The 27,324-nt window shown below is 39.0% G+C and overlaps 2 protein-coding genes across 4 annotated transcripts; one reads left to right on the top strand and one right to left on the bottom strand.

Annotated features, from left to right (window-relative positions):
• Nucleotides 1-1,770: 1,770 nt before the first annotated feature.
• On the bottom strand, nt 1,771-10,996 carry CCDC122 (coiled-coil domain containing 122). The gene is given in 11 exon segments (XM_032099802.1): nt 1,771-3,968; nt 3,971-4,023; nt 4,025-4,056; nt 7,328-7,441; nt 8,562-8,689; nt 8,692-8,815; nt 8,817-8,846; nt 8,848-8,912; nt 8,915-8,953; nt 10,563-10,641; nt 10,644-10,996. Coding segments are annotated over 11 exon segments (900 nt in total). The 5' UTR covers nt 10,806-10,996; the 3' UTR covers nt 1,771-3,894.
• A 1,688-nt stretch (nt 10,997-12,684) lies between these two features.
• Nucleotides 12,685-21,096, top strand: LACC1 (laccase domain containing 1). Of its 3 annotated transcripts, XM_032099800.1 has the most exons (7): nt 12,685-13,086; nt 15,657-16,103; nt 16,349-16,944; nt 17,489-17,670; nt 18,154-18,319; nt 18,905-19,130; nt 19,570-21,084. In XM_032099800.1, the coding sequence occupies exons 3-7, from the start codon at nt 16,377-16,379 to the stop codon at nt 19,742-19,744; spliced, it is 1,317 nt and encodes a 438-aa protein (XP_031955691.1). In that variant the 5' UTR covers nt 12,685-13,086; nt 15,657-16,103; nt 16,349-16,376; the 3' UTR covers nt 19,745-21,084. The 3 variants fall into 3 exon arrangements, with proteins under 3 accessions (XP_031955691.1, XP_031955692.1, XP_031955690.1); XM_032099801.1 differs by lacking the exon at nt 15,657-16,103 and having other exon boundaries at nt 20,676-21,096; XM_032099799.1 differs by lacking the exon at nt 15,657-16,103 and having other exon boundaries at nt 12,686-13,086.
• Nucleotides 21,097-27,324: the final 6,228 nt, after the last annotated feature.

Below are 27,324 nucleotides of genomic sequence, written 5' to 3'. Positions count from 1 at the left end.
ATGGGAAAATACCTCCCTTTATCAAATATCAGTACATTTGCTTCATGTCATGAGTGATTCAACAGCTGTGTATTTTCCCTGTCAAGTGTGGAATTCCCCCAGTATTCTCCTACTCATTCACACTATATTGTTGGAATAAATCCAGTTTCCTGTGCTTTAAAGTTTTCCTTTGAGTGAGTAGGACTCGCTGCTTGGTAAGTTTTCCCACACTTAGTTATTTACATGCCCACTGCTCATTGCTGATTTGCTGTTCAGAGTGGGCAGTCACTCCTCTTGCCATTCTCTGCAGAGCACTGAAGCCAGGAATTCTTCCATTAGCTCCACACCAGTCCTCAGAAATGACTGATATGGGTTTGGCAGCACAGTTCCCCAACAGGAGCTGGGAGAGCTTCATGTAATAAGAATACAGAGTTCATTCACTAAATTATTTCCCAAAAACAATAAACCATTCTCCATTGTCTCTGCTTGTTGCTAAGGGGGAAAAAATGCCCTGAAATCAAACTGCTACTGTCAATGTTGTACCAAGAAAATATGCCTCAGCAGGTTGCCAGGATTTGTTGAAACTAGACATTGTTACAAAAAGCTACATACACTTCTCTTTTTTTCCATTTGTTGTACAGAATAGTTTGGAGTAGGCAGTAATTTATATTCCTTGTTTCAGCTGACTTTTTTCCCCGGATGAGATTTTCTCCCAATTACCTGTAATTCCCTAGTAAAACGTTTATACCTTTCTTATATTTATTTTCTGTTGAACACTGAATGTTAAATTTGAAATGCTGCACCTGGGAAAACATGTAAGTACTTTGCAATACAAAGTTCTGTTTTATATAGATGTGCAAAATGTGCCTGATCTTCCAAAAATGTGGTGTTTAGCACTGAATACAGATTTCAGGTGTAGTCGTGGCTAAAGTAGAAGTTTGGTGGAAACTGAGGACAAATCTTCCAAGATTAAAAATGAATCAACTCATGTTTTAAAGCAGTTGAGTTAAACACACAAATGACGTGTTTATGTGGTATGAGAGATTATAATTGTGGCATTTAACTAGGACAGTGATGTGGGATGACAACAACAATAAGTGTATGTATGTAACAAAACTTACTTTTTCAATATACATGTTTAAATGGACTAAGTTGTTTCTCAAATGCTCTGGTAACTACTGGGGATTCCCTGGTAATAGCTGAACTCTGTCTCAAAAAGACCCTTGGCCATTTGTGATTCCTTCCAATTCACATCTTAGTTTTACCAAGAAACTCATCTCTTCAAGCCAGAAAGGAGCTGCTCCATGGTTTAGCTGTGTCCCCATATAAATGGAGGGAGCTTTGGAAATTAAAGTACACCTCAGCTTCTCAGCCTAATTGCCACAAAATGTATCTATAGTTCAAGTATGTATACTGAAAAAGCAAGTTTTACACGGAAGAAAAAGGAGGAATACACCTTTGGTAGCTGAGATACCACGAAGGGGTCAAGGGTCCCAGTAGGCAAAAACATGGGCTCTCTTGCAAAGAGCAAAAAAGAGCATAAGACAACCTAGACCTTGGATGATAGGAAGGTGTTTTTATAGAAGGGAACATTTCCCCCAGGTGTAGCAGTAAAGAGAGTACTATACACAGCCCTTGCATGCACCTCAGTTAAATTATATTAAACAACTTCAAAACATGTACAAAGAAGCATAGAATTAATTTGAGATACTGAAAATTACTGAGATTTATGAAAAGGAACAAGGAAGATGTAAGTTCAAAGTATTTATTTGAGATGAGTGAGTCATTCTGTACATTTGTTGATATGCAGAAACTGCCCTAATACCCAGGGAAGTAATAATGAACATCTTCATTGGTCAGAAAGAAAAACAAAGGTGTGATATTTTTGTTTCCTTAGAAGGTTTGTATTGTTTGCTAGAGCTGTTTCCAACTGGTAATAAATGCAAGGCTAAACTGTGATTATCAGAAACCATGGCAATAGATGTCAAAGTGAACTTAGTCAAAGTCGTTTGCGGTGGCTAATATGAAAACACAATTTTGATGCATTAATTGTTCCGGAGCAGAAATAATTAGAAACTGAAAATGAAAACAAGATAATATCAGTGGTAAAAGGCATACTTAAGGGTACATAGTCTTAATACCCCAAAAATGTTGGATGTTGTACTGCTTTTGGGGGGGATACATTAAGCTAAAACTGTTGGCCGGATCTGGCAAGCAATAGATTTGGAAGGCCTGAATTATTTAACCCCTCAAGAAGACAGCACATCAGTATTTTTACTTATGTCATTATACTTGAGGTAAAGTAGACTCGTTTCACTTGATGGATGAATAAACTGACATTAGGAATCATGCAAAATAAAAGAAGAGTAGTTAAATGCTGAAACTAACAATAAGACAGTAAATTCTCCAACTTTTCAGGTTTGGACCCTTTCTGGAAGACACATGCATAAAATGGATGTTATTTTGCTCTGTGTAGGGATAAATAGTTGTAATGTTACAGTAATCCACTACATACTCAATAAGACTCAATATTCAGGACATACTGTTACTATAGCATAGGATATTGAAGTTTTTATTTCTACTTTATTGCTTTAATGAAAGAAGCCTGGTTGATATTATTGCAAAGGAAAAAGATTGAGCCAAAAGACTTGAGGGACTAAAAATGTTGAGAGAGAGCCTTAATGAATCAGGATATTGCTTAAAATAACTTTATATAAAGTGAAATAAAATATTAAGGGAAATGTAAATATACATTAATATATGAAGATAATAATAGTACTGCATTTTAAGCTTTTCTTTCCTAAGATAATATATAAGCGGTTCAATATTTTTCACAGTAAACAGTCTTCATTTTATATTCATGAGTAAAGGTAAATCTAAATTATTCAAGACAACACCCTAAATAAAAAGCTACTTTCATAGAACAGATAAACATTACAAGTTATGTCCAAGCAGAACTACTACCTTAAGTGTAAGAGTAGAGAAAGTACTGTAAATTCTTCAAATGCCAAGCATATAATAAAAAGAAGGTAAAGGAAAATGGCTACTGTTCACTACTATTTTAACAAGAATTTTTAATACGTTGTCATTTATATTGAGTCATCTTAGATCATTAAGCACTTAGATGTTAGATGGCTGAATTAGTTAAAATCCTCTAGACAATAATTCCTCTATCATCAATCATCTATAATGCATGTCTATTTCTTGAGGGTGAAGTTGTTCCATTTTAAAAGCTTTCCAGATGTGGAACTCTCTTTACCTACTCACACCTCTTCACTAAACATCTATTAGACCACTTGAAGGTCAGATTATTTGAGCCCAGTTCCAAATGTACTTGTTCCAAAGCCTTTTATAGCTGGACAACCTTTGTCCCCTTTGTCCCCCATGCCAGAAAATCCTGGCAGACTCTAACATCTTCTATATGAGTTTCCCACACAACAAAATACAGGCCATCAAAGCTTTCAGAGCTCCTTAGCAAGTTGCAATAAAAAGGGATGTGGATAAAAGATAAAAGAATTTTGGTCCCTCAGGAGTGCGAATATACACCAGTATTTATTTCTCTGCAGGAAAAGCAGCATATATATCCCAATCTTCAGAGACCAAATGAAATATAAAGGAACTTCCCAAATCTTGTTTGGTTGACTTCAAGTAACTTTTTTAGATAAAAATTGACGCATATTTTGAAAACACCTGAAGCGTCAGTAACTTTCCTCCTAACAGCTAAGTTATTCCTGAACAGCTAACTTATTATTGTGGCTATTAGCTGAGGCCATAAAACGAAAGAGAGCAAAACTTCAAAAAAAGAAAGAAATCCCTGAGGCCTGACCCAGCTATCAGGCTATTTAAAATTTGTAGCATTTCCACAAAAAAAAGCTGCCCTGCCTGGAAAAGATTACCCACATTCTAGCTTTTTTGTCACATGATGTTTTGTAATTCTGCTACTCCAAGACACTTTCTTAGTTCTGCGGCCTTCTTCTCCAACTGCTGATGTTCCAGTGCCATCGTCTTTTATTTGAATGGACTTTGTTCAGTTGACAATGCAACGTTTAAAATAGCATCATATCTCTTATTCTGTACCTAAAAAAAAAAAAAAAAATCACTTCAAAATTTCATTCAAGTAAAACTATTTACAGAGGTGAGTTCAGCTCACCTGATTCTGTCCCAGTATTATATTCTGGCATTTGACCAAGTCACTCCACGTTTACTTTTAGCTACTGAACAGACAGAGACATCTAGGAAGCTTTTCATCTGACTTATTTCAGATGGCTGGTTTAGGACAACATGAATCATGCCTCACTTTCCCATTAAGGAAGAGAAAAGCTATGTTCTACTAAAACCTTAAGTGCAGAGTTCAGTGTGGGTATCTGCTCTGTAGATGTCTAAAATTTAACAGAGTAACTACCACCCAGGACTCACATGTCACAGCTCTGGCAAAGGCTTTGCACATGGAGATTTCAGGCTCCACACGGAGAGGTGAGAAAGAAGATATTTTCATTCTTTGACAAGCATGTTTTGGTATATAAATGAGAATAGAGAATGAGGTAACCTCGATGGCTGTAGTAGCCCTTTGTAGCTGCACTGCATTTAAAATGGTACATTTTCCTTAGGCAATACTGCGGCAATGCAGGACTGTCAATTCTGCGCTCATTGCTGCCTGCGCAGAGAAGAATGGCCACTGCAGACAATACTCTGAAATACCATTCTTAAAATGTAAAAAGAATGAAACATTCACTACAATAAAAATGGAAATAAGCAGGAATTCCCTTAATGAAATTTGGGCTTACTTACCATTGTAAATGGCATATGAGTGGTAGTGGTATATTATTCTTGTGTCTGCTTATTGAGCATTATTACACTGTATTTCACATGCACATGATGGTGTACAGCTGCATCAGAACCACAGCACTGCCAGTGACTTCCTGAAAATCTCGCTGCCTAAATTTCACAAATAACTAGGAAATTTCCTCACTGGTACTCTATAAATTACACTGCCTTCTTTTATAGGTGATGGTTTGTCTTCCTGCATGTTACCTCACTGGCCACTATAATTGTTTGCAACTTTTCAAGGGAAGCTGTCAGATTCATTCATCTGAATGAGTGCCTGGGGCATCTGCATCACCAGGACTACGTTGTATGACACTGAAATATCTATTGTCTAAAGCATCAATATTATCTGCTTTTTTTAGAAATGAGTCTCTGGCATTATTTGGAACAGTCTGGCACATCTGCTGAGGGAGGGAGCACTAATACGCTTACCGGAGACTGGGGAGAGACAACATTGTGCTTTTCATTGGGTCTTGTGTACATGAAAGTCAAATACCGGAAAAAAATTGTCTGGGCACTCGTGGTATCTCCACCACCAGGGTTGTTTAAGGACAGGATAGGCAAGCATCTGCCAAGAGTAATATAGATCACACACTGACCTGGGGAAAGACGTCAGCAAGGGAATAGACAGTCTTTCAGGTTGGTTTTTTTTTTTATTACTTTTACATAACAACAAATTTTCAATTATTTGTGGATATCTTGAATTAGTCCTTATGACTGAAGCTTTGACCCTAAACAGATAACCACCCTGATTTATTGCTGACATCCCTGTCCAAGGCTTGGAACAGGATCTGCTTTTCAAGATATGGGTGATGGGGCTGGTGCTCAGGAAAGAAAGAGAAGGTCCACAGGCTGCTTTAAGAGTCAGAGTCACAGAATATGCTGAGTTGGAAGGACCCATCAGGATCATCAAGCCCAACTCCTGGCCCTACACAGGACATCCCCAAGTGTCATGTGCCTAAGAGTATTGTCCAAAATGCTCCGCGAACTCTGTCAAGGCTTGGTGCTGGGAACACTCCCCTGTGACCACTCCCCTGGGGACCCTGTTCCAACCACCCTCTGGGTGGAAGAATCTTTTCCTGAATATCCAGCCTAAACCTCCCCTGACACAACTTCAGGCCATTGCCTCGGTCCTGTCAGTTGTCACCACAGAGAGATCAGGTGCCTGCCTCTCCTCCTCACAAGGAAGTTGTAACTGCAATGAGGTCTCCCCTCAGTCTCCTTTTCTCCAGGCTGATCAGCCCAAGTGACCTCAGTCTGCTCCTCATAAGCTTCCCCTCAAGGTCCTTCACCATCCTAGCTGCTCTCGCTTTGGATGCTCCTAACAATTACATCAGATGTCAAGCAGTCCTGTAGCTGAATTCCACCACTGCAGCTCAATAAAACCTCATCCATGTGCCTAGTATCTCACTTTATTCCTGTGCTTGAGTTTTCTTTCACACAAGTTGTGCTGAGGACTGCTGGGTATAAATGTCCCTGTCTATCCACTGTCAGTTCTTATATTAAAAAAAATGACTGTTTTCAGGAGAGTTCTTAACAGAAAGATAATACCCTGAAGGGTTTTGGGTTTGAAGCTGCTTCCTTCTGAGACAAAAAATTCATATAATACAAAAACTGAAGAACAGGTTAACCTTCACTATTTCATTAAATTGATTTTGATAACAGAACAGAACATTATTTTTAGGCTACCTAATTTAAATTTAGGTTTAGAGAACTTTCTTAGGGATGATGTTGCCTTGGTAATAGAATATTTTCTCAAATGCTGATCAGCAGACCTATTCTAAAGCAGCTGAAATTGTGCTTTTCAGGTGAAAAAATTCTCTCTGTTCTCTATCACATAAAAAAAAGATCCTCTCTTCCTCCTACATTTTACAATGGGCAATAGACATAACCTTAGATCAGGGTAATCTTTATATTTTAAGCTTTGCTCATTTATGAAACTAAATGAAAAAATTATCTAATCATACAGGGTATTTTAGTAAGGAACAAAACAAAAAATATAGTTCAATTGTTTAAAAGAGAAGGTTTTAACTACTGATAAGGAATTTTACCTTGTCAGCTAATTAGGATCTGCTATGTTATTCCTAATTTAATGTCAGCTCAAATTAGGGAGATTCATGGAAGTCCATTTTCTAGGTGCATTTGATTCTTCCACTGATGAGTATCAAGTCATGAATAATCAAGTCAGCAGTGAATGTAAAGTATTTCAGAAGTACTGAACAGGAAATTTTAAAATGTGCATTTTGCATTTTGCTTTACTACCAGTGACCTCTTTCTTTTAGGGAATATTCCCAAAAGTTCACAGATTAACTTCTTCTTAAAAGACTTCAGAATGGAAATGTTCTTACAATTAAGCCTGAGTTCAGAAAGACTACCAGCACCCAGAATTTAAGACCACATCATTACTGCACATACTTGAACATGTATAGCCAACGCATGGTGTATAAGAGTAACTTCATACCTTCATTCGCACTATCTACCTTCTGTCAGGAGAACTGCAATTAATTTTATTCAAATGACTCACCTCAATTTCTTTTCTAAGCTTAGCATGTCTTTCTTCTCTTCTTCCAGCAGATCTGTTTTTTATTGATGACATCTTCAATGTTTGTGATTTCGCTTTTAAAAGTGTGATTTCTTCCTGCAGATGCAAGCAGATACAGAAATCCACTCCCTGAAAGGTTGCACAGCACATCTATTAAACTTATTAAAAATGTCTCATTTTAACAGTCTCAATTAAGAGAGGATGAGATCAAGATCTATAATAAACAACTTCACAATAAACCTATTAATGCTAATTAAAATGTTTATTTTGAAAGCGTAATTAGAAATTACTTATTAAGTATTTTATAGCGTTTTTTAGACCTGTAAGAATATATACTCTTGATATGAAATCACGAAAGCTACAACAATACAGGACTTTGAGCTCATTTTGGTGGTCTTTGTTTAAAATGTAATTACTGCAAAATGGAAGACTATTTAATGTAATATTTGAGATATGTTTTTTCTTCTCATAGAAAAAGTACAATGTTAATTAGCTTTTAGTAATCAATATTGAAGAATCTGTAGTACAAACAAATTTTCATCAATTTACATTAACAGAGTACACATCAATTTTCAGTAAAAGTAAGTTACATCAAAAGTTGAAGATCTTTGATCCCATGTCAACTTCATCCTTGTGTTTGTCCATATATTGGAAGAAAAATTCCTATGGGGTTGTTTTTGTAAAAATTGCAATTGGGCCAAGTGAAAACAACAGTGTTAGTATTAGAACACCAGACATATTTTTCCTCTCTTCTAGATTTATATCACCTTCTCGATCAAATCTACCTCCTGCTGCAAACAGCTCAAAATTTAAATTTATTTGTTGACAGCAAAGTTTAAAAGGATATTGTATTTTACCTGAAAAATGCAACACTATGGCAATCTTCCCACAGAATTCTGAAAAGTGTCCATATAAAGTTTATCCAAAGGATAAAAGCTTAATTTACAGCTCTGTAATATTTTCATATTTGAGTTCATTAGATCACACAATACAAACCTGTTTTTTACAAATATTACACAGATAACAATAGCTGATGATATTTTTCACTGCATACTGAAGTAAAGATTTCTTCAATTAACACAGCATTATGAATTACCTATATTTCCTTGTAGTCAGTCCCTCATGAACCATAGAAAGATATTAGCAAAATAGATTAGATTAACTATATCAAAATTATTTCCCATAAAATGAAATAATCAAAAAGGAAATAAAGTACCTGCACTTGTTTTATAACAGATCCTCTGCTGATTCTGAAGATCACCATTAACTCCTCTTCTTTGTCTTTATTCTTCACAACAGCTTTCTTTAGCAATTCAATCATAACTGGCATTTTACTTTCCATCTCCAAAACACATGTTATGTTCCTTTATTTTTCCGATATTCATTGTTTCTTGCAAGTATCATCTCAAACTCCTCTTGGTTACTCTTTCTGCATCACACCTCAGACTTTAAATTTTCAGAATACAAGCACTCTGACTTGGGCCTCCAGATTTTCACAACTGATATTGTGTCACTTCTATGGCATCATCTTGCAGATGTATTTCCCTTTCTGTTGTCTTTGTTTCTACAGAATAGAATTCATTTCTTTTTCTAGTTCCTGGCACTTTGCTGTAAAATATTTCAGCGTTCAACTAAGAACATTTTTGGGGGAAGATATGAAGTGGCTAGTTAAACACTCTAATTCAATAGTGTCTTCTTTTCACTTGTCTAAGGTGGGTTTGAATGGAAGACGTTAAATTTCTTATTATCATCACCTTAGAGGCACAACGCAAGAATACTAGTTTAGTCTTCTCCCCTTAGATTGAGTCTAAAAATATGAAGTAAGATATCCTTGAGACTCACTATTAAGTTCCTCACATTTACAAGATATATAGGACGTGGCAAATCAAACCAAATCCTAATGTCTGCTTAGAGATGAAACCTGGTGAAGTCCTAATCAGACTAAAAATAACTAAAGACGGCAAAAAAATCCCTTGCAAACCCACACAAACACATAGAGGAGTGTGTCAGGTGATGAAGCTTAACTAGACTGTTCGAGCTGAGGTTTTTATCCTGCCTTCATCACAGTAGTAGTTGAGAGCTGAATTAATCCCAGCTATTTTCAACTCCCGCAAGAAATAGTGTATCTAGTCCTAAAAACTCCTCTACATAATCTCACTGATGAGAAGTGAACAAAAACCAGGAAGTAGTACTTTAACCCATCATAAAAAAATCACAGATTCATCAGAGGTTGGAAAGGGGCTTGTAATTACCTAGGGCTTTAAAGTTCTGTGGGTCTTTTTAAAACAAATACGTTTCTAAGATTGTTGATCACAAATTACGTATTGCAGGCATCATCAGGCTATATTACAGGATTACGACAAAGCTTCTTGTAATGTGTGGCCTGTCACTGACATCCTAAGAAATACAGAGATTTCACTCCTACTTCAGAAATGTTATCTTTGTGAAAAATTTCAGATATCAATTATTTTAGTTTGTAGAGCTATGCACAGATATTATAATTGGAACTCTACTACTTCCATTTCCTTCTTCCATGCTCAAAAATATCAACTGGTATCATCTTTTCTCAGACTTATAAGTTAAGTTTCTCAACAGAAATTTGATCTTGAAGGTTAAATAATAATTGAAAGCTTAATAAATGAGGAAAGAAATGACCACAGATTTTTCACACAAACTACACCGCATCCAGTGTTCTACAAAAATAGTACTGAATAATAGCCAGTATTTATGACTACTTAGAATACCCACTTCAAACATAAGGGGTGAAAAAAAGAATTTGTGTCAAAAAATACGGTAAGAAAAAAATTCTATAGGTCTGGAGAAATCTGCCAAAAAGAAAAAATAGTTTTAAAAATCCTTCCCTCAATATTTCTTAGGAAATTACCATTAAAAAAATTTCAAAAAGCTCTAACTTTGCATTTAGTTGTTGTGGGTTTGCTTTGTGGGTCCAGCTCAGTATTTTGTTTGTTTTTTTCCAAGTACAAACTTGGAAAAACTTCACCTGCTGTAATGAAGATGTAGCTGTGTTGTGGCCTTACAAATGAAATACATACTCACAGTTTTGGCTGAGCCTAAATGCCACACACATGAACAGAATAGCTGCCTTACACTTAAATGCACTCACCCATTAAGTACCATCAGCTTCTCTCGTTCATGAAGATACTTCCTCAGCTAATGAAAAATAATTGATTAAACTACTCTAAACAAGGTTTATTACCTGCAATTGGAAAAAGAACTGTTTTGCTTTTTTCTATGTCTGACACCTGTGACTGCTGCTGCTCAAAAACTCGTTTCATCCAACTTCAGCTAGTGGTGGGGAATTTTGCTTAGGCCATTTTAAGCAGATGTGAAAAACTGGAGGGACAAGAAGAAGTGAATTGTTTAGCTTCAATCCGTTTCGTTCCTGTTGATAAAATAATATTAAAGGGCTTTCCGTGGGATTGCAGATCGATACATTCATTTGATCTGGTTCATTTTGAATCAGCAAGACCAGGTTACTCAAAGCTCATCACTGAGAATTAGAACACTTTTCTTGCAGAACCTCATAAAATAAACCACTGCGATGGTTTATTCCATCTTCGGCTTCTCTGCACGGCAGATCCTCGGTTTGCGAGCACAGCCGTAAGTCTTGAAAGCACCTCAAGAGCGCCTTAAGCGCCTGAGGCCGCGCTCCCGCGTTCCGCCCGAGCTGCTGCGGCCGCCGCACGGCACCGGCAGCGCTCTCAGGGCCGCCGCCCTCAGGCCGCCGCTCCCCGCCACCGCCCGGGCAGCGCCGGCCCGGGGCCTGAGGGAGCCCAGGGGCGCGGGGAGCCGGCAGAGGGGCCGATCCCGCCGGGAGCCGCAGGGAACACGGCGGGAGCCACCCCTTAGGAAACGTGTGGCTGCTTCACCACCCGTGGCGGTGGTGCCGGCCCGCTCGCCCGTGCCTGAGGCCGTCCTGCTCAGCGCCCTCCGCTCCCAAGTTCCCCGAGTTACCCCTTTCACCGTATTAAACTGCACTTGCTGCCCTCGTTTGTTGTGCGGAGAACATTAAGTTTCCCGAGCACCACTGGGTTACGAAGGAGAGAGATGTGACCCGGTTTCTCCTGCCTATGCCGTGCCCTGCTCTGTAGCCATGGACTTGCCTCTGGTCCGCTTGTACTCCTCTAGGGAATTCTAGGAATTTTAAGCTTAAAATCGCACAATTGTTATATAATTTGATTTTATTATTTACGCTATTTTGTAATTTTTATGTTTTTACAACATTTAACTTAAAAAATATAAATATTATGTATTATATTAAGCAGCTTATATATAATATGATATAATATTGAGCAACTTGCATATATAAATATACTTAAATATAAACAATACTTTTTTAGATAAATTTGTAATAACTATTTTATAATCTAATTGCTCATCTCTGCATATGACCTTGTTTATTTTGTCCCTTTTTTGAAGTGGCATAAGCTGAATATAAATATTTCAGCCAGAGATATCAATTGTCATTTTTCAGAATTGTTTTGTAGCCCTGAATATTTTCTGACCTTTCCTTCTCAGCATTCTACCAGAAAATAACCCCGGTAGATTAGTTTTGCTTCCTTAGTCTGGCTGAAGGAAAGAAAATGATTGCATTGGTTTCTCTCCACCAAGTAGTTCTCCTGTTAATTTTAATGACCTAGCTCAGCCACATTGGCAGTGGGGTGGAAAGGCTCAGAGATGACGGATTTCTGCAAACTTCAGGGAAAAGAGCTGTCTGGTGCGGAAGGGACAAGATAGCCTCATCGGCTCCCTTTGGGAGGGAGAACCAGGATTCAGCTCTCCATCCCTCTGTCCAGCACGTGCTGAAAGGAACAGCAGGAGGGGGAGATGGCTGAGCTCCCTATGAGTGTTTTGGAGCCTGGCAGTAGGTTACTGTAGTGCAGGGAAAGGAGGAACAGGGAGACAGTGATTCATGGGAAATCAGACTTTATTAATTGCCCTCTGTCCATTAAAAAATTACTGTTCTTTTTTTCCTGCTCCTTTCTTCCATTGTCATATACTTAACAGTTCATGACTATGATTTTAACACAGCTGAGGAAATGCATTTATTGTCATTTGATTCTTGCACAAAGCCTGATGTAAATCCCTCATTTTCTTGCTTGCCTTTTCACCTTTGCATTGTCCTGTCAAAGGATTAAGACCTTTTCACAAAACTCTGTGAAATTTCTGACTGCTACAAGCAGAAATTGCCATCCTCATTTGGGGCCTGTCGCCCCAAAAGCTGACATTGTGTAACCTCTCTGTCTAAGTCCGGAATATACTTTTTCTTGACTGGCTGCCAAATTCTTCACTGGAACATGCAGCTACAGCTCAGAAGAGGAAACTCCTTCTCTCTGCACAAGTTTAACTTCTTTGTGTGGTTGTCCTGTTTGGCTGTGCCGTGCGTTCGTGAGTTGGTGGGTGGTTGTGCAAAGCTGGGGTAGCAGGAGTTGCGTGGCAGGGGTAACGCTGCTTCCGGGTGCAGCGCTGCCCAGGCACTTGTTAATCATCTTGGTGCCTTGTGGAACAGTTTGTTCTTTCCGGTGGAACCAGCAGCAGCAAAGCAGGGTCCCGTCGAAAAGAAGAAATACAGGTTCGCACTACAGCCTCACACAGCACAGGAATTTCCAGCTTGTACAAATCAGCTCCGAGACTGAAAGAAGTGAGATATATAAAGCTGGAAATGTCTGTGTATTTTATCAGATGGTACCTTTCAGAATTTAAAAGGATTGTCCACCTGTGTAAGTAAACTCCTGTGTTAGGAAAACTGCATGTGCTTCAGTATTTTTGTTGTATGTGGTGATTTCTGTTTCTTCAACCTTGCCTAAAAAAACCTAGGTTAAAAGAGGAAGAATGTTTTATTTTAATCCAGTTTAAGAGACTTAAATGTATTTCTTTTCTCCCGTTTCTTGAATTTTCTTTTTTGTATTTGCTCTTGTTGAAATTTTACACATGTGCACTTATCTCTGTTCATTTGGGCTACTTCAATGACCTGTTTTCTTTCTCGGGGCATCTCTCTCTGGCACATGTTAAATATGTCTTGCCGTTTTAATTTTCAAAAAATTATGTCTGTTCTCTCAGTTTCTCTACTAACATAAGATGACCAGCAGGATTCAAAGATGCAGGAAATTGGCAGCAATCTTGTCTTGGCTAACAGTGAACTTTCAGAATTAGATTTCTGGGGTTCTTGAAAATTGCTTTTTTGCATCTCTTTTCTACCTGGGGCTGTCTCTTCTCTGCAGCCTGGTTTTATTTCCTTTATTGTTCTTTTTCTATATTCACTTTGCATTTCTACTTTTTGCTCTTGTTACCTTCCTCACCTTTCATATCGTTATTGATAATTTTCTTTGATCTATTTTTTCTTGATATCTGTACAAGAAAATCTTATTAACCTCCAAATGTTTGTACTGACAGTTTCAGGGAGTGAGAAAATAGCTAATGGGTGGCCTTGGCTTCCATTTTGTGCAAGTATTTGTCTTGAATTGTGTACTAAAACAATCAACTCCTTAATAAATGTACTTATTTTTTTGGATGAGGCTTCGATGGAACACTGGGGCTGTACAGCATGTTAATGAAAACCTGAATATGCATTTCCCATAAGCTAAAACATTGCTGTGCTTGGCAAGCCTGTATTTTGAGAAGGGCATTTTTGGAGCGACTTAGAAAGGGGTCAGTTTGGCTATGATTGTAAGCAAATTTACTGTGACACCGCTGTCCTCACTAGGACTCTGTGATGCAAAGCTGGAAGGATATGAGGGTGAATCAGCCCCATTGTTCCTATGTGTACATCCCAATAATTGCCCCTGTAGAGTTTTTGCAGGGCATACACAACTTAATAACAATGTATGCAATTACCTGTCCCTCATCAAACACTTTCCTTCCACCCTTTCTTTGGTGGTATTTTTCTGGGCAAGTACGAGGACAGCAGTGAACTCTAGTGACCTTCCACTATTGACATATATGAAGTGGAGCAATAATCTGTTTTTGCACTATGCCTCTCAGTTGTACTATCTTTCCTAGGACTATTAGCTATACCTTGATTGGGATCATGTCACACTCAGACAGGCCTCCCACAGAGTGTCAGGGTAGGGAAGGAAATACTCTGATTTCCCAAGTCATGGTCTTTAGCATGAGTCTGTTTCAGCACTGTTTTCTTAGCAAGCTCTTTCCTCTAAAATCCATTATCAGCTATGTGTAAATAATCAAGGGTCATAAATTCCTTGGCAGTTGCTTTTATCTGCTATCACATTTTGATACTTTCAGCTTACCTGTTTTGATAGTTGCTAATTAATCTTTGTAAGTGTTCAATTCGCAGAAATGAAAACATCATTTTCAGTCAGGATTATTTTTCTTCCAGTCTGGGGGAAAGAACAATGAAGGAGACACAGAATGTTTTCTGTAAAGCCTTCTCTAAATAAGCTGTCCTTTAAAACCACAAGGGTCTTTGACCTCTCATTTCAGTGTAGAAACTCTGGGAATCCACTGTCAAACATAAAATGCCAAGGAGTACATCACATCTCCCATAATGATAGGCCTCAAGTACACACACAAGTAGTATTTTTGCAGGATAATGATGTGATGTGAAGCCAGAACATTCATGTGGTTACAGGAGAATGAGGTCTTGGGGCATGAAAATTGTGCCGGCATTATTTGGTGTGGTTAGCTCTGGTAGCAGAACACTGATTTCAAAGACTTAAAAGATTCTCAAGTTCTTTGTTCCTGCAAAGATAAGAATTTTCCTACAAGTAAATTAATATTCATGCACAACTTGTTGCTGTGCCAAAAAAAAACCCTGATGGTGTTTAAAAGTACTCTAAATTATTATGGGGTCTTACAAGTGGTGGTAAAGGTGTATATATTTCTGCTAGGTCAAGCACAGTGCTTAGTCATGGAATCTAAATAGGGGTCTTTGAGGTTCCCAAAGCAGAGGGATCTAGCCTTTTGTTCCAGACCTCTGGATGCCTGCACAGGAAATGGAAAGATTCTCAGAGAGATAGAAAAGAAACTCAGAAGCTTCTGAAAGAATATGTAAAACAGGCCCCCATAGCAACAGAGAGAGGAAGACATGGATTGACGAGTTTCCTAGCTGGGCTTGGATCAACAAAGTTCAGAAAAGGGAAAAAACAAACCACCAAAACCACTTACACCATGGGCCACAAGACAGATTGTGAATGATAGGATGATATTGGATAAGCTTAACACGTTGGTTTCAGAGCAGAGTGCAGCTAGCAGAGTGAAAAAGCTGAGCCAGGGAGTTGTGCACAGTATTTTATTACTTTAATTTAGTTCTAAATACTTCTTTCATTACTAGGTAAAATTTCAGTAACCTGTGCTGAGTTCTTGTGTGTGCTGAAAAGAAGAACTATCATGGTCAATGTGTCCCTCCACACAGAAGTCAGAAATTAGCAAGTCAATACTTTTGGAAGTGCAAAAAGGAGAAGTACAAAAGGTCTTGTGAAGGCCTGCAGGAAAAAATGTCATTGCCCTGACAGCTCAGCACCCTACTGCTAGGAGGGGTAGCAGACATGAGCTCCATCTCAGCCATAAGTATGTTAAACACCTCCAAATAAATTGTTACAGAAACTCCTCCAGTCCCAGGAAGCTAAGGGACCTCTGCATTTGTTTGCATCATGGAAGCTGGAGGACGGCCCATCAATCATGTTAAGAAGATCCATTAGGCTAATGAGGGTTAATTGATTCAATAAATCTAATCTTATGTACCAACCTTTCATCATCCCTGACCTGGGAAAGAGCTGAGGTAGGTGGGGTGGTGGGGAAATACCTAAATGCTTAAATAAATACATAATTATTCCCATTTCCACTAGTTCTTTTGTTGGAATTTCTTTTGATGCAGCTGGGAAAGCCTAAGTCAGTAATTAACTGCTATGTACATTCTCTATGCAGTATCACTGAATTAAATGCCTTAACATGATTCCGTGTTTGGACTAACAGTGCTGTTCTTGCCTTTTTGTTTGTTTTTCATGTTTTGTTACTACTTGACAGTTGTAGAAGCCTTTAAAGATCCTGGAATATGGTGGAAGCAGTACTGATAGATCTGTTCAGCCTCCCAGCCAACTTGCAGAACAACATCCAAGGATTACTACACAACATACTGGAAACCATTGAGAAATGCTCTTCCATCCATGCTCTGTGTGTTTATGTCATGTGTTGCCGGAGGCAGGGGAGTGAAAGGAAAGATGAACAAGAGTTCTTGTTTCCAGCTCTGAGAGGTTTTCAGAGTCTGAACAGAAGACTGGAGGTGATATGTGCTCAGACTACAGCTGCTGCTTTGTACACCATCAAACAGAGACTAGATGAAAAAGACCTGAGCATCATTAAAGTTATTCTCCCTACCATAAGAAGAGACTTAATGAAAGTATATATAGACCATCTCTTTACGGCAGTCTACCAGTTTGAATTCGAGGATTTACAGGTGGTATCTGACTGTGAAAGCCTGCAGATATCTGAACCTCAGCATGAAGGGCAAACACTTCCTTCACAGGATGTAGCACTCATCCAAAGTGAGATTCAGATGTACTTGGAAAGCCTGCCAAGCCTGAAAGGGGAGCTCACCATCCTCAGATCTTCCCTGATCCCAGGTAAAGAGAGTTCCAGCTAATAGTTTTTACAGAGACTGTTAACAAGCATACTCCTTCAAAGGAGTTGCAAAATGGGTAGGATTTGGAAATGCCTTCAGGCATCAAATAACTCTATATGATGTTGTAGTATCATGTCTGTAAGAGGGAGAAAGTGTCAATAGAAATACAGCAAAAGGCTAGCAAGGCCTGGGCATGATTTGAGGAAAGACAGTCCTGGGTTTAGTGAGGGCAGACCATAACATGTTCTCCCCTCTGTGTGGGAATGACACACTTTGAGAGCTACCATCATCATTTGGAAAGGCAGTATAAGAGTTTCTCCTGGTCTGCAGCCCTGGACATGCCTGATGTCTCGGTGTCCCTGCCATGGCATGATTATGAGCAAGAAGGAAATTAGGAATCCTTAAATTTAAATGCCAGAGCTAAATCCAAGGTAAAACAATACTCTACTTGATTGGCTGATTCCAGGTCTCTTCAGTATGAACCCATGTAATAGCCAGCTTGGTCTTGTGTTGAAAGCGTTTGTTGTGTTTTCTTGCCTTGCCAGATGATATTTTCTTACATGGGTTCACCACAAGGACAGGTGGGATCTCCTACATACCAACTCTAAGCTCCTGCAATCTCTTCAGCAGTTGCAAGCGGAGGGACCCACAAGTCGTTGTTAAAGAAAATCTCCGCCGGCTAGCTAATGCTGCAGGATTTAACCCAGACGCTTTTCACAGAGTCAAGGTATCTTATAAAACAATGGATTCGAGTAAATGGCTCAGATATTCCTTCATGTATCACTGGCTAAGTTGTAGGCATTACACTTATCTTTGTTGGCAAGAACTTGTGATAAGCAGGACAATTAAAACATTTATGCTGGCATCTTATCTGGGGGAATAGCCATCCAAACTACCAGCCATTTGGTGCAATATGGAGAAGCAGTACTGATTCTTCCAAGTCGGTTCTAACATTTAACTTACCACAGAGTAGAATAATCAGATAAATGATCGGAGCACTTTCTCCTGAAAGAAAAATACACCATCGCTTCTATAGTGGCTTTCTACTGGTACATCTGCATGGCGTTTCAACAAGAGAGCACCTGATTTCCAAAAGTAATCAGTTAGTGCAGAAGACTGTTTCATGTCAAAGAAAAAACCATTGTACTAGTCAGAGCTGGATTTGTTTGCAGCCATGATCACTGTCCACATTCTGGTTTTGTTTTGACAGGTTGATCACGCTAATGCTGTGTGTATTGTGGGAAAGACAGAGCCTGACAACTATGATGGAATAGTTACGAATCAGAAGGGTTTCACTCTGGCAGCTCCAGGTGCTGACTGTATACCCGTGCTGTTTGCTGATCCTGTCAGAAAAGCCTGCGGTGCTGCTCATTCTGGTAGGAATTGCACTCCCTGTGCAATGCAAAGATTTCCTGGCACTCTGAGATACAAGAACTCAAAGCTGGGCTTTCTTCTCTCTATTCCAAACAATGCCCAAGTGCAAAATTGGCTTCTGTCTATTCCAAAAAATAGACTGTCTCTAGGCTGAGCCTGTTTTGGTTTTTTTTCCCCCTAGAACAACATTAAAATACTTTGACCATATTATAAAAATTAATTTCTGACGTATCTCTGTTGTATTCCCACTTCAATGTTTAAAGCACAGAGGAACTGTGAGATATCTCGAACTGCCCAATCCAGGACACTTGGGAAAAAGAACTCTGTTAATGTGTATGTTGGGGGGGGGGGGGGGGGGGGGGGGGGGGGGGGGGGGGGGGTGGGGGGGGGGGGGGGGGGGGGGGGGGGGGGCAGGGGAGGGTAGGGGAGGGTGTCTAAGCTAATTTATTATTGGATATAATTATTTAATTTTAGGTGTAAATGCACCTCCTAATATATACCTTTAATTATTGCATATATTTTCAGCTACTAGAAAATTTAAAAGAAAATTGATACCAATTTTTTTTTCAACCTCTCATTTCTCACAGGATGGAAAGGTACATTGTTAGGAGTGTCTATGGCCACAGTAAATGCTATGGTATTTGAATATGGCTGTAACATGAAAGATATCCTTGTGGTGCTGGGTCCGTCTGTGGGACCTTGCTGCTATAAACTTCCTCACGAATCAGCAAAAGAATTTCACAGAATTGATCCAAAGTGTGTGAGACTGTTTGACTCTGCAAATCCTTATATTGATATCAGAAGAGCAACAAGGTAAACCTCCTGAGGGAACAAAAGACTAATTCCACATTCATTACTAATAATTATTTTGATCCTGTATTATTCAGCACTAATATGATGAGGGTTCTCAACAAAGTACTCTCTAGCTCTTTGCATATCAAGAAAGGGTACCTTTGAATTAATGGTATTTACTCACTTTTTCTGGGTTTCAGCTATTTTTTTAATTGTTATACTGTTAGTTTATGGATCATAGACAAAAGTTCAAATTTAATGGGATTTTACAGGTTGCAGGAAAGCAATTATTTTAGTCTAATACAGAAAGAAAATAACAAGAAAAGCAAATGAAAGCCCCAATCACAATATTGGTACAGTTTGTTCAGTTGGTACTTGAGGTTCTGCCTTAATGATAGTGCCTTATGGAATGTGAGGATGTACAAAAAATATTATTTTCTGTTTCTCTTTTTTTTTTGAGGATTCTTCTTGAGAGAGGTGGGATTCTTCCCAAGAACATCCAAGATGATTCTATCACAGACCAGAACCAAAATATCACTTTCTGTACTGCCTGCCACCCTGATAAATTTTACTCTCACTTTCGTGATGGCACTAACTTTGGGACACAGATTGGCTTCATATCAATCAAAGACTGAGACAGTATCTCTTACTCTAGAACAGCATTTAGATAATAAGTCTGCTGCATTGTCTGGCGTCCTGGTCTCCTCATAGAAGTTCTTCCTCTTTCCTAGACTTGCAGTAGGGAGTTCATGGGTCGTGAGGTTCTCCTGCCTCTTCCCTTCCTTGCCATTCTAATGCAAGAATAAGTACCTATGGTGTGGGGACAGCAGTTCTTGTGTGAGACAGCATGCACAGGAAACAAGGACAATCCAGACCAGTGGCAAAATCCTTCTACAAGACCCAGATACAAGCTCCAAGTTTATGGATCCTCCTTGACCAAATATTTTACAGAAACCTCACTGTCTTAAGGTGATGGAAGCACAAAAAAACGCAGTCTTCATTAGCTTCTGGTTGAGACTGCTAAATGACGTTAAGTATGACATTGCTAATACAGGAAGGGAAGGCCAGTATTGCACATTACCTGTTTGAGACACCCAACTTTGATAGTTTCAGCTGAAGCCTTACAAAATTTTGTGCATTGGATTAATTTTCTTCTTTTGATTAAAGAACTCCAAAATATTTACAGGACTTTTCCTACGGAAAATAACTTGAAAGTGAGAAGCAAGCAGGCTCCTTTGGGGCAGACATTGAAAATATATTAACTCTCACCATTCTGTAATTTTTGGTTGCAGAAAAATCTTAATTTATGATGTGTATGTTCATGTCTCCTTAGGATTTTTTTTCTTTAAACAGTGCTTTGATAATGTCATTGACACAGTCTAACAATGCCAAGTTATTCAATAAATATCTAAAAAGTTCTGTGAATTTATCCTCAGGTAATTTTACTGACCAGTAGTTGGACTTTTGTGTTTTACAAAGCAAATTCTAAGTGTGCACTGTTTTCTTTTCGCCATAAAAAAAATGCCTCTAGATTTTACAACAGACATGATGTCTTCTGACACGCAGACAGTGAGCGATCGCTAACAGTGAAGCTGTACTGACTGCGACTTGCAGGGGTGCCAAGCACAAGCCTTGGGCCAGCGGCGCGCATGACGTGCTTTCTATTTCGGATTCCGTGAGCCTTCCCCGGTCTGACTGTTCTGCCCACTAGAGGTCAGTGCTCGCCCACGCTGCGCTTCCACCCTGGAGGCACGGATGGATGAATGGATGCGGGTCCAAATCACGCGGATTGCAAGGCACGGCACAGCACACGCTGCTACTTTTGCCTCTACAGTCATCTTCCAACTTGTTCTAATATCTGTGCTTGAAGAATAATCTGTTTTCATTTTGATTCGGAGCTGATCGAATTGGAGCTTTCCTTGTTTTCAGGAAGAGCAGAAATTTAAAAATAAACTTCCTTTTACTGTGAATGGTATTTCTCAGAGAAGAGTCTGGCTCTGAGTATGTTCTCTGACTGTAACCATCTACAAAAAAAAATATGCTTCTGCCACCCATTTTACTTCTTCAGAAATATTCTTCTGCTGCTGTAGCACTGCAGTCGTTGACAATTTTCAGTTACCTTTTTAAAACTCCATTGCTTTCAGTTTCCCTTGTAACTTCACAGTGGTGATGTTCAGTTGGCTTCAAACTGGAGGCTCAGGATCCAGCAGGGGCAACACTCACACTGCTCAATTTAGAGCTGCTAAGTGCATGGCTGCACACCAGCTAATGGTGTGTATGGTATGCATTACGTGTATTATTGACTTGTTCTAAATATAGGATAGTATAATTATATGGACACTGACAGGCTTATCTTGCTGCACTAGTTAAAAACACCAACCCGACATCCTACCTTCACCTTTTAGTCCTGTCCCTTTGCCTTGATATCTGTACCACTTTATGGATACTGATTGACATAGCAGTGAGGTGAATAAGGTATCCTTCCTGCAGCTACAGGGGCAGTAGCACTACATAGCTTTCAGTCCCTGCACCTGAAGCTCAGCCAAAGCTTGAGCAGTCTGTCAGTGCCCTTCACTTAACCCTCTTCCCTTGTGGATTAAGGGTATGCCATCAAAAACAGCTGAGTTACTTGGTTTTGCAAGGCACTTAACAGCTGAAGCATCATAGGGGCCCATGTGCCTGCTGTTATCCCATCTCACCTCAATGATGGTTTCAAACTAATGCATTAATCCTTGCAGTAAGTAGGAAGACCTTGCAGCCATGCTACTTACCATGGTTCAAATGCTCAACAGTACATTAAGTCACACTAACATGATACTGATAGTAAGCCCTGGCTTGTTCTTACCTGTTCAAGAATTATCGTAGAGATTTTGTGTTTAGAAAAATATCGTTGACAGGTCATGGTAGGACTGTGCAAGCTGGAGAGAATATCAGAATGAGCAGAAACACCAAAGGCTTCACCTTTTAGAAGACAAGTCATTACCACAATTGTTCTTTTTTTCTTTTACATGAATTACCTAGACTGTAAACCTTTCAAGAGAAGAAACAGTCTTTTGCACATGGATGACTGAGGTGGAGAACTCCATAACCAATAGGAAAATACTGTAAGGGTCAGTCCCAAGTCAGGGTAGGCTCTGAATCATAGCTTCTTTCAAAAGGCCTTGCTACAAATGCATTTTAATTCTGGTATTAAAAAAAAAAAAAAGTTTAGAGGAAGGGCATGATAGGAAGGAGACTAGGCTGTTTCACATCTCTATTTACTTTTCATTCCTGTTGCTTACTAAAGGAGGCAAGCACATCACCCCTGATTCACCACCTCTAGGGAAGCTCTTAAAATGCCTCATAAATTGTTCAGCTGTACCTAACTAATTATCAGATCCCATTTATTAACCTAATATCTATTGAATTTATAAGCTGCATTTTCCCTATTATTATTATTAAATAACATTATTAATTATGATAATGGTGTACCCTGAGGAGAGCACATGATATGATCACATTGAATATTGGTTTTGATAGTTGTTACTGTGCAAGTAACATTTGTTACTATTGTAGATTCTTAATATGGGCCTCTTTATTCACATTATATACTTGAATGAAGTGTACTAAAACATGTCTGAGAAAGGCTTTATTCACTGTTCCAGTAGAAGAGGGCAGCTCTAGCACAGCCTTCTGCCTGGGGAAGCAGTGTGAAACTTCAGAGGCGTAGATCAAAGCCTGAGATAATTAGTGAAATGTCTATCCAAACCATGGCATTTTTTGCCACAGGTATGGCAAAGGTGAAAACTATTAAGGAAGTTAGATGAAAAATGTTTTTAATGCATTTGTAGGGGTTAGTTCCATCAGTGGCTGCTAGTCTCTTTCTACTGACAACCCGAGGAGACAGGATGGAGGCAAAGCAGTTCTGCATTTGACTGCTGTGTTCGTGATTGGCTACAAATTGAGAAGCCATGGACCTGGACATTCAGCAAAGCATTTGGGCACATCTTGACTCACAGAAAGTATGCAGTCGCTCCCCAAATTACAAGCATTCAATTGCAGGAAAAGCATCTCCTTTCCCCAGCGTTAAGACGGTTCTGCAAAGTGGGTGTCTTTGCTTGTGTTGTTTTCCTGCTACTTATCTCTTGTGCATCGCTGTATTTCTGTCCAGCACCACTCACAATTGCCCTGTGAGGACTGTGAGTGTGGTCACAGGGGGTGAAGACATGGATGCCATTTTGCTCAGAGCAGCACCATACTGCTTTCTTTTGTATGTGTGTGCCTTCTTTTCTTTAGCAGCAGTGTGAAAATCCTTGTTCTCAGCACAGGGTCTTTATCACTATCCTCCAAACCATTCCCATTTTACAGGTTTCCAAAAGAGCTCCCACTTTCCGGCTTACATAGCAAAGAAGTCAATATTCCTAGATTCCCTTGCTGCTGTCCTCATTTCCACTCCGTGCTCAATTTGCTGCTGGGTGATGCAAAGAGTGAGATGAGCTGCACTCATTTGTCCTGAGGCCCAGAAGGGCTGTGCGTTTGCGTTTGCCTTGATGTCATGTGTGTGAAGCCTTTGTTCTCTGAGTACCAAAGTCCTTCCTGAACTCCAGCCTCTTGTACAACAATATTAACAGGACAGTGCACTGACAGGAGTAGTATGTGACAGAGGAAATAATGTATTGACCTGCTGAGGGATTTACATACCTCCAAAGACTGACAGCAACCTCTGTCTGTGAGGCTGGCTTGTTCTACTTTCCATTTCCAGCATATACTATCCAGTGCTTACAGATGAATGACGTGGATAGATATGTACATGGATTTAAAAACTGTCCTAATTGAGTATATTCTTCTATACAGGATGCTACTAATCATTATCCAGTGTAACACCTTTTTATAAGACACGGAGTTTGCTGTTGTGCTTGCTTTAAATATACAGTGCCTGCAGCTGTGCTGCTAAAAAGCATGGTTATGTATTGCCCAAAGGCATGCAGAGAAATAGGAAGCTAGCTTTTTTAAGTGAATCCCTCTGATCTTCATTAGTAAGCGTTTAATTTTACAGTAGCATCTCACATTACAAATATTTGGCTCTCTGTCTTTGTCTGCAAGCTCTCAGGACTGAGAGGAGACCCACAGAAGAATTTTGGGAGCATGGTCCCCAAAGGACAACAGGACTGAGTTCTCTCTCTTACTCTTCTATGAATGCAGCATCATGTCTCCAGGGCAACCTGAATTCTGACAGTCATGGGAGCAAGGACATGGCATGGATTTCTATTTGATTCCTGCAACTGAAAAGATGTCTGAGACAAAAATCAATATGTGACTGAACTAAGAGAGTTCTTTTCACAATTAATTTTAGCTAAGAGTTCATTTTCTCTCTTCTTGTGCAAATGTAATTCACAACTACTAACTACTGTGTTTGTTTTGCTGATCTTTCCCCTTTTACATGTAGCAAAGGCCTAAACATCTGAAATAAATAGGTTGCAACATAAAAATGAGGGGTAAAACTGAACAAGCATTTTATAAGGGAGTCCGAAACAGTGTTTATATTTCAAGATGTATAATTTCTCAAGTGATGCAATATTTTTAGGCAGCGAATCATAGTTCTGGTCCGATGTTTCAATTGAAAGTGATTTTTCCAATGACAGCTATCTGAAATAAATACCTTAGCATTTCTCTTTGAGGCACTGAGCTCTATCCTAAAGCAATATTGAAGCATATGTTGCAGCTAAAGGAAAACATTTCTGTTCTGCTTTGGTTATATTTCTTAGAAATATGTGAGTTTGATTTTCCTGCACAAGAATGAATCACAAAAAACTCGTCTCTAAAAACAAAATTGTAACAGGTGACTCAAACACTTTCAGTTGGTTTTAATATGTGCTTTTAGTAAGTGCTTCATAGAATTATCATCAAAGAAAACTAGGTCATGCAGATGGTTTTATTTTGACTCTCTGCTTTCTTCTTTATATCATCCCCATAAAAACTGCTGGACATGAAAAGTGAGTCAATCAAGAAACTCCTTAGAGAGGCTCCTTTAGGCTTGTGGATGTTTATTGCTGTATTTGATACTTAGATCTTCCTCAGTTGCCTTAATTACACTACAACTTGGATCCATGAGTTCCCCCAGCACTGAAACATCCCAGCTCATGTAACTCCATGCTAGCCATGGCAAAACCACAGATGCAGAGTTGATACTGACGTTTATGTCATAGCTTTTGTTCGAACTATATGGTGCTGACATAAATAACATTGTGAGAAAAATATTGTGCCATGGTGGTGATATTTTGAGAAAAATCTCCTGACATTCACTTAAGGTTTTAGGGGGCTAGGTCGGTAGCAATTTTTTGCTTTTCATGAGATTGGGAAAGTTAAAGATAATTCTGAACTCTCCTTATCTAGTAGATGTGTTCATCAGAGTCACATAGTTTTAGAGTCTTGTTCTGTGTGCAATTGTATTTCTCTAATTTCCTTTAATAATGGCTTCTTAAGAAGGGACTGACTATGTGTATATTGGCTAGGAAGTGCAAAATTCAGCTGACCCCTCTTCATTAGTTTACATTACTATTTCACATAAAAGTCTGTTAGGAAATACAGGCACCACAAAATGGGAAAGTTAGACTGCTCAAGCTGAAATGTTCTTGTAGGAGAAAGGGTAAAGATTTAGACAAAGCAATTTCACATCTTCAGGATGACAGATTTCAATACAACTTCTGAAGCAGCTCTTCATTTCCTGTTTGAAATGTTAGGAGTAATCTGAAATAACTTTAAAACTGAAGGTACCATTGCAAATTAAAACAAATATTAAAATCTCAATTTATGCTGAAAAGAGCCTGTCTTCCACAGAGCTCATCTTACTATTTATGTACATGTGTCTGCATGAATCTTCAGTAAATATTTCCTTCATAGATTGTAGATTGTTATTCTCCCTTCAATAAATGTTTAGCTAAGTTTTACATGCAACATTTTGCTCCATTTGTCTTTCCTATGATGACACTTCAGCTCTTAATTCTCCAGATTCTGCCTTATTAAGGTCAATTAGGTGTTAATCAGTTTTCACTTACATGCTCTTTTAGAAGGAGGGTGACATTTGAACTTTGTACAGAGACTTGTTTTTTTCTGGTCGGCTTGCAAAGTGGACCTTTTTGATACCAAAAAAAAAAAAAAAAAAAAAAAAAAAAAAAAAAAAAAAGCTTGAAGCAGCCTTGATTGAATCACCTTGGTCTCCCTCTTCTCCCTATTTTCCAAAAGAGTCATAACCTATTACACTTCAATTAGGATTTATTTTAGGCTTCCCAGCTATAACTCATAATCCATCACATTGTTCCAGAAACAATCTTCATGAAGGAGGCTCAACCCAGAAAGTGAAAAATCATTGTTATTTTTGAGACTAACACAGGATTTATGGTAGGAGAGCACTTATAACTTAAGCAAAAAACTTTTTAAGTATCTGAGGTTGGAAAGCTGACATAGGAAACTAAAATATGGAAATAATTTCACAGTTTTTGCAGGGAGAAAAAATACTCATATGTGTGACGCTGAAAATTCATTCCTTGAATTATATACACATCAGGACTGGATGCCTTTGTACGTACTCATTTATCCCTAGCAAACTGGGCAGAGGCTAGAAGGAAAGAATGAGGTTGTTTGCCTGCTGTAATAAATTGTATCAGAAAAGAGGGATACAGCAGCATTCCTCTTAGCAAGTGAGTTAAAGTGTGCACAGGCTAATGATGAACTGCTTTCTATGGAGCCAATATCTGAGTCTGAAAAGACAGCCAGTCATTCCTTGGCTCTGCAGCAGTCTTGGAGCCTGTTATACACAAACAGAAGCAGGGAACAAAAATCTCATTTGGGATGCAGCTAGCCTGAAACAGATATCCATGGTGAGACACTCAGATAGAAGAGGCAGAAAAAGACAGCATAATGATGATGACATTTCTACACCTGACTATTAAAGATTTAGTGCAAGAAGAGTTATTGATGTGGAAACATGGCCCCCTACCTTATTGTAAGAGCAGAGAGTGGTTCTGCCAAGCATCTTCCTGCGCTTAGCTATTTACCACAGTTGCTAAAGATACTGAGGCTTCTTTGTGTGGTCAGGATTCTTCCCCAGAACCTGGAAGGGTTGGAGTATTGAATGCTTATGGACTTATCTCAGTTCTCCTCTTTCTTCATCCCAATTTAAACCCTGCTAAAGGCATACCATGCACTGACAAGCTTCCAATCTGTGCAGACAGGGAGA

Source organism: Corvus moneduloides, chromosome 2 (assembly GCF_009650955.1).
Source record: "Corvus moneduloides isolate bCorMon1 chromosome 2, bCorMon1.pri, whole genome shotgun sequence".
Lineage (NCBI taxonomy): Eukaryota > Metazoa > Chordata > Aves > Passeriformes > Corvidae > Corvus > Corvus moneduloides.
This window is presented reverse-complemented; position numbering and strand designations above follow the sequence as displayed.

Coding starts and splice junctions, on each gene's coding strand:
- LACC1 (XM_032099800.1), top strand. CDS start 16,377: ATGGTGGAAGCAGTACTGATAGATCTGTTCAGCCTCCCAGCCAACTTG. Junction 17,671..18,153: donor ACGCTTTTCACAGAGTCAAG/GTATCTTATAAA, acceptor TTGTTTTGACAG/GTTGATCACGCTAATGCTGT. Junction 18,320..18,904: donor CTGCGGTGCTGCTCATTCTG/GTAGGAATTGCA, acceptor CATTTCTCACAG/GATGGAAAGGTACATTGTTA.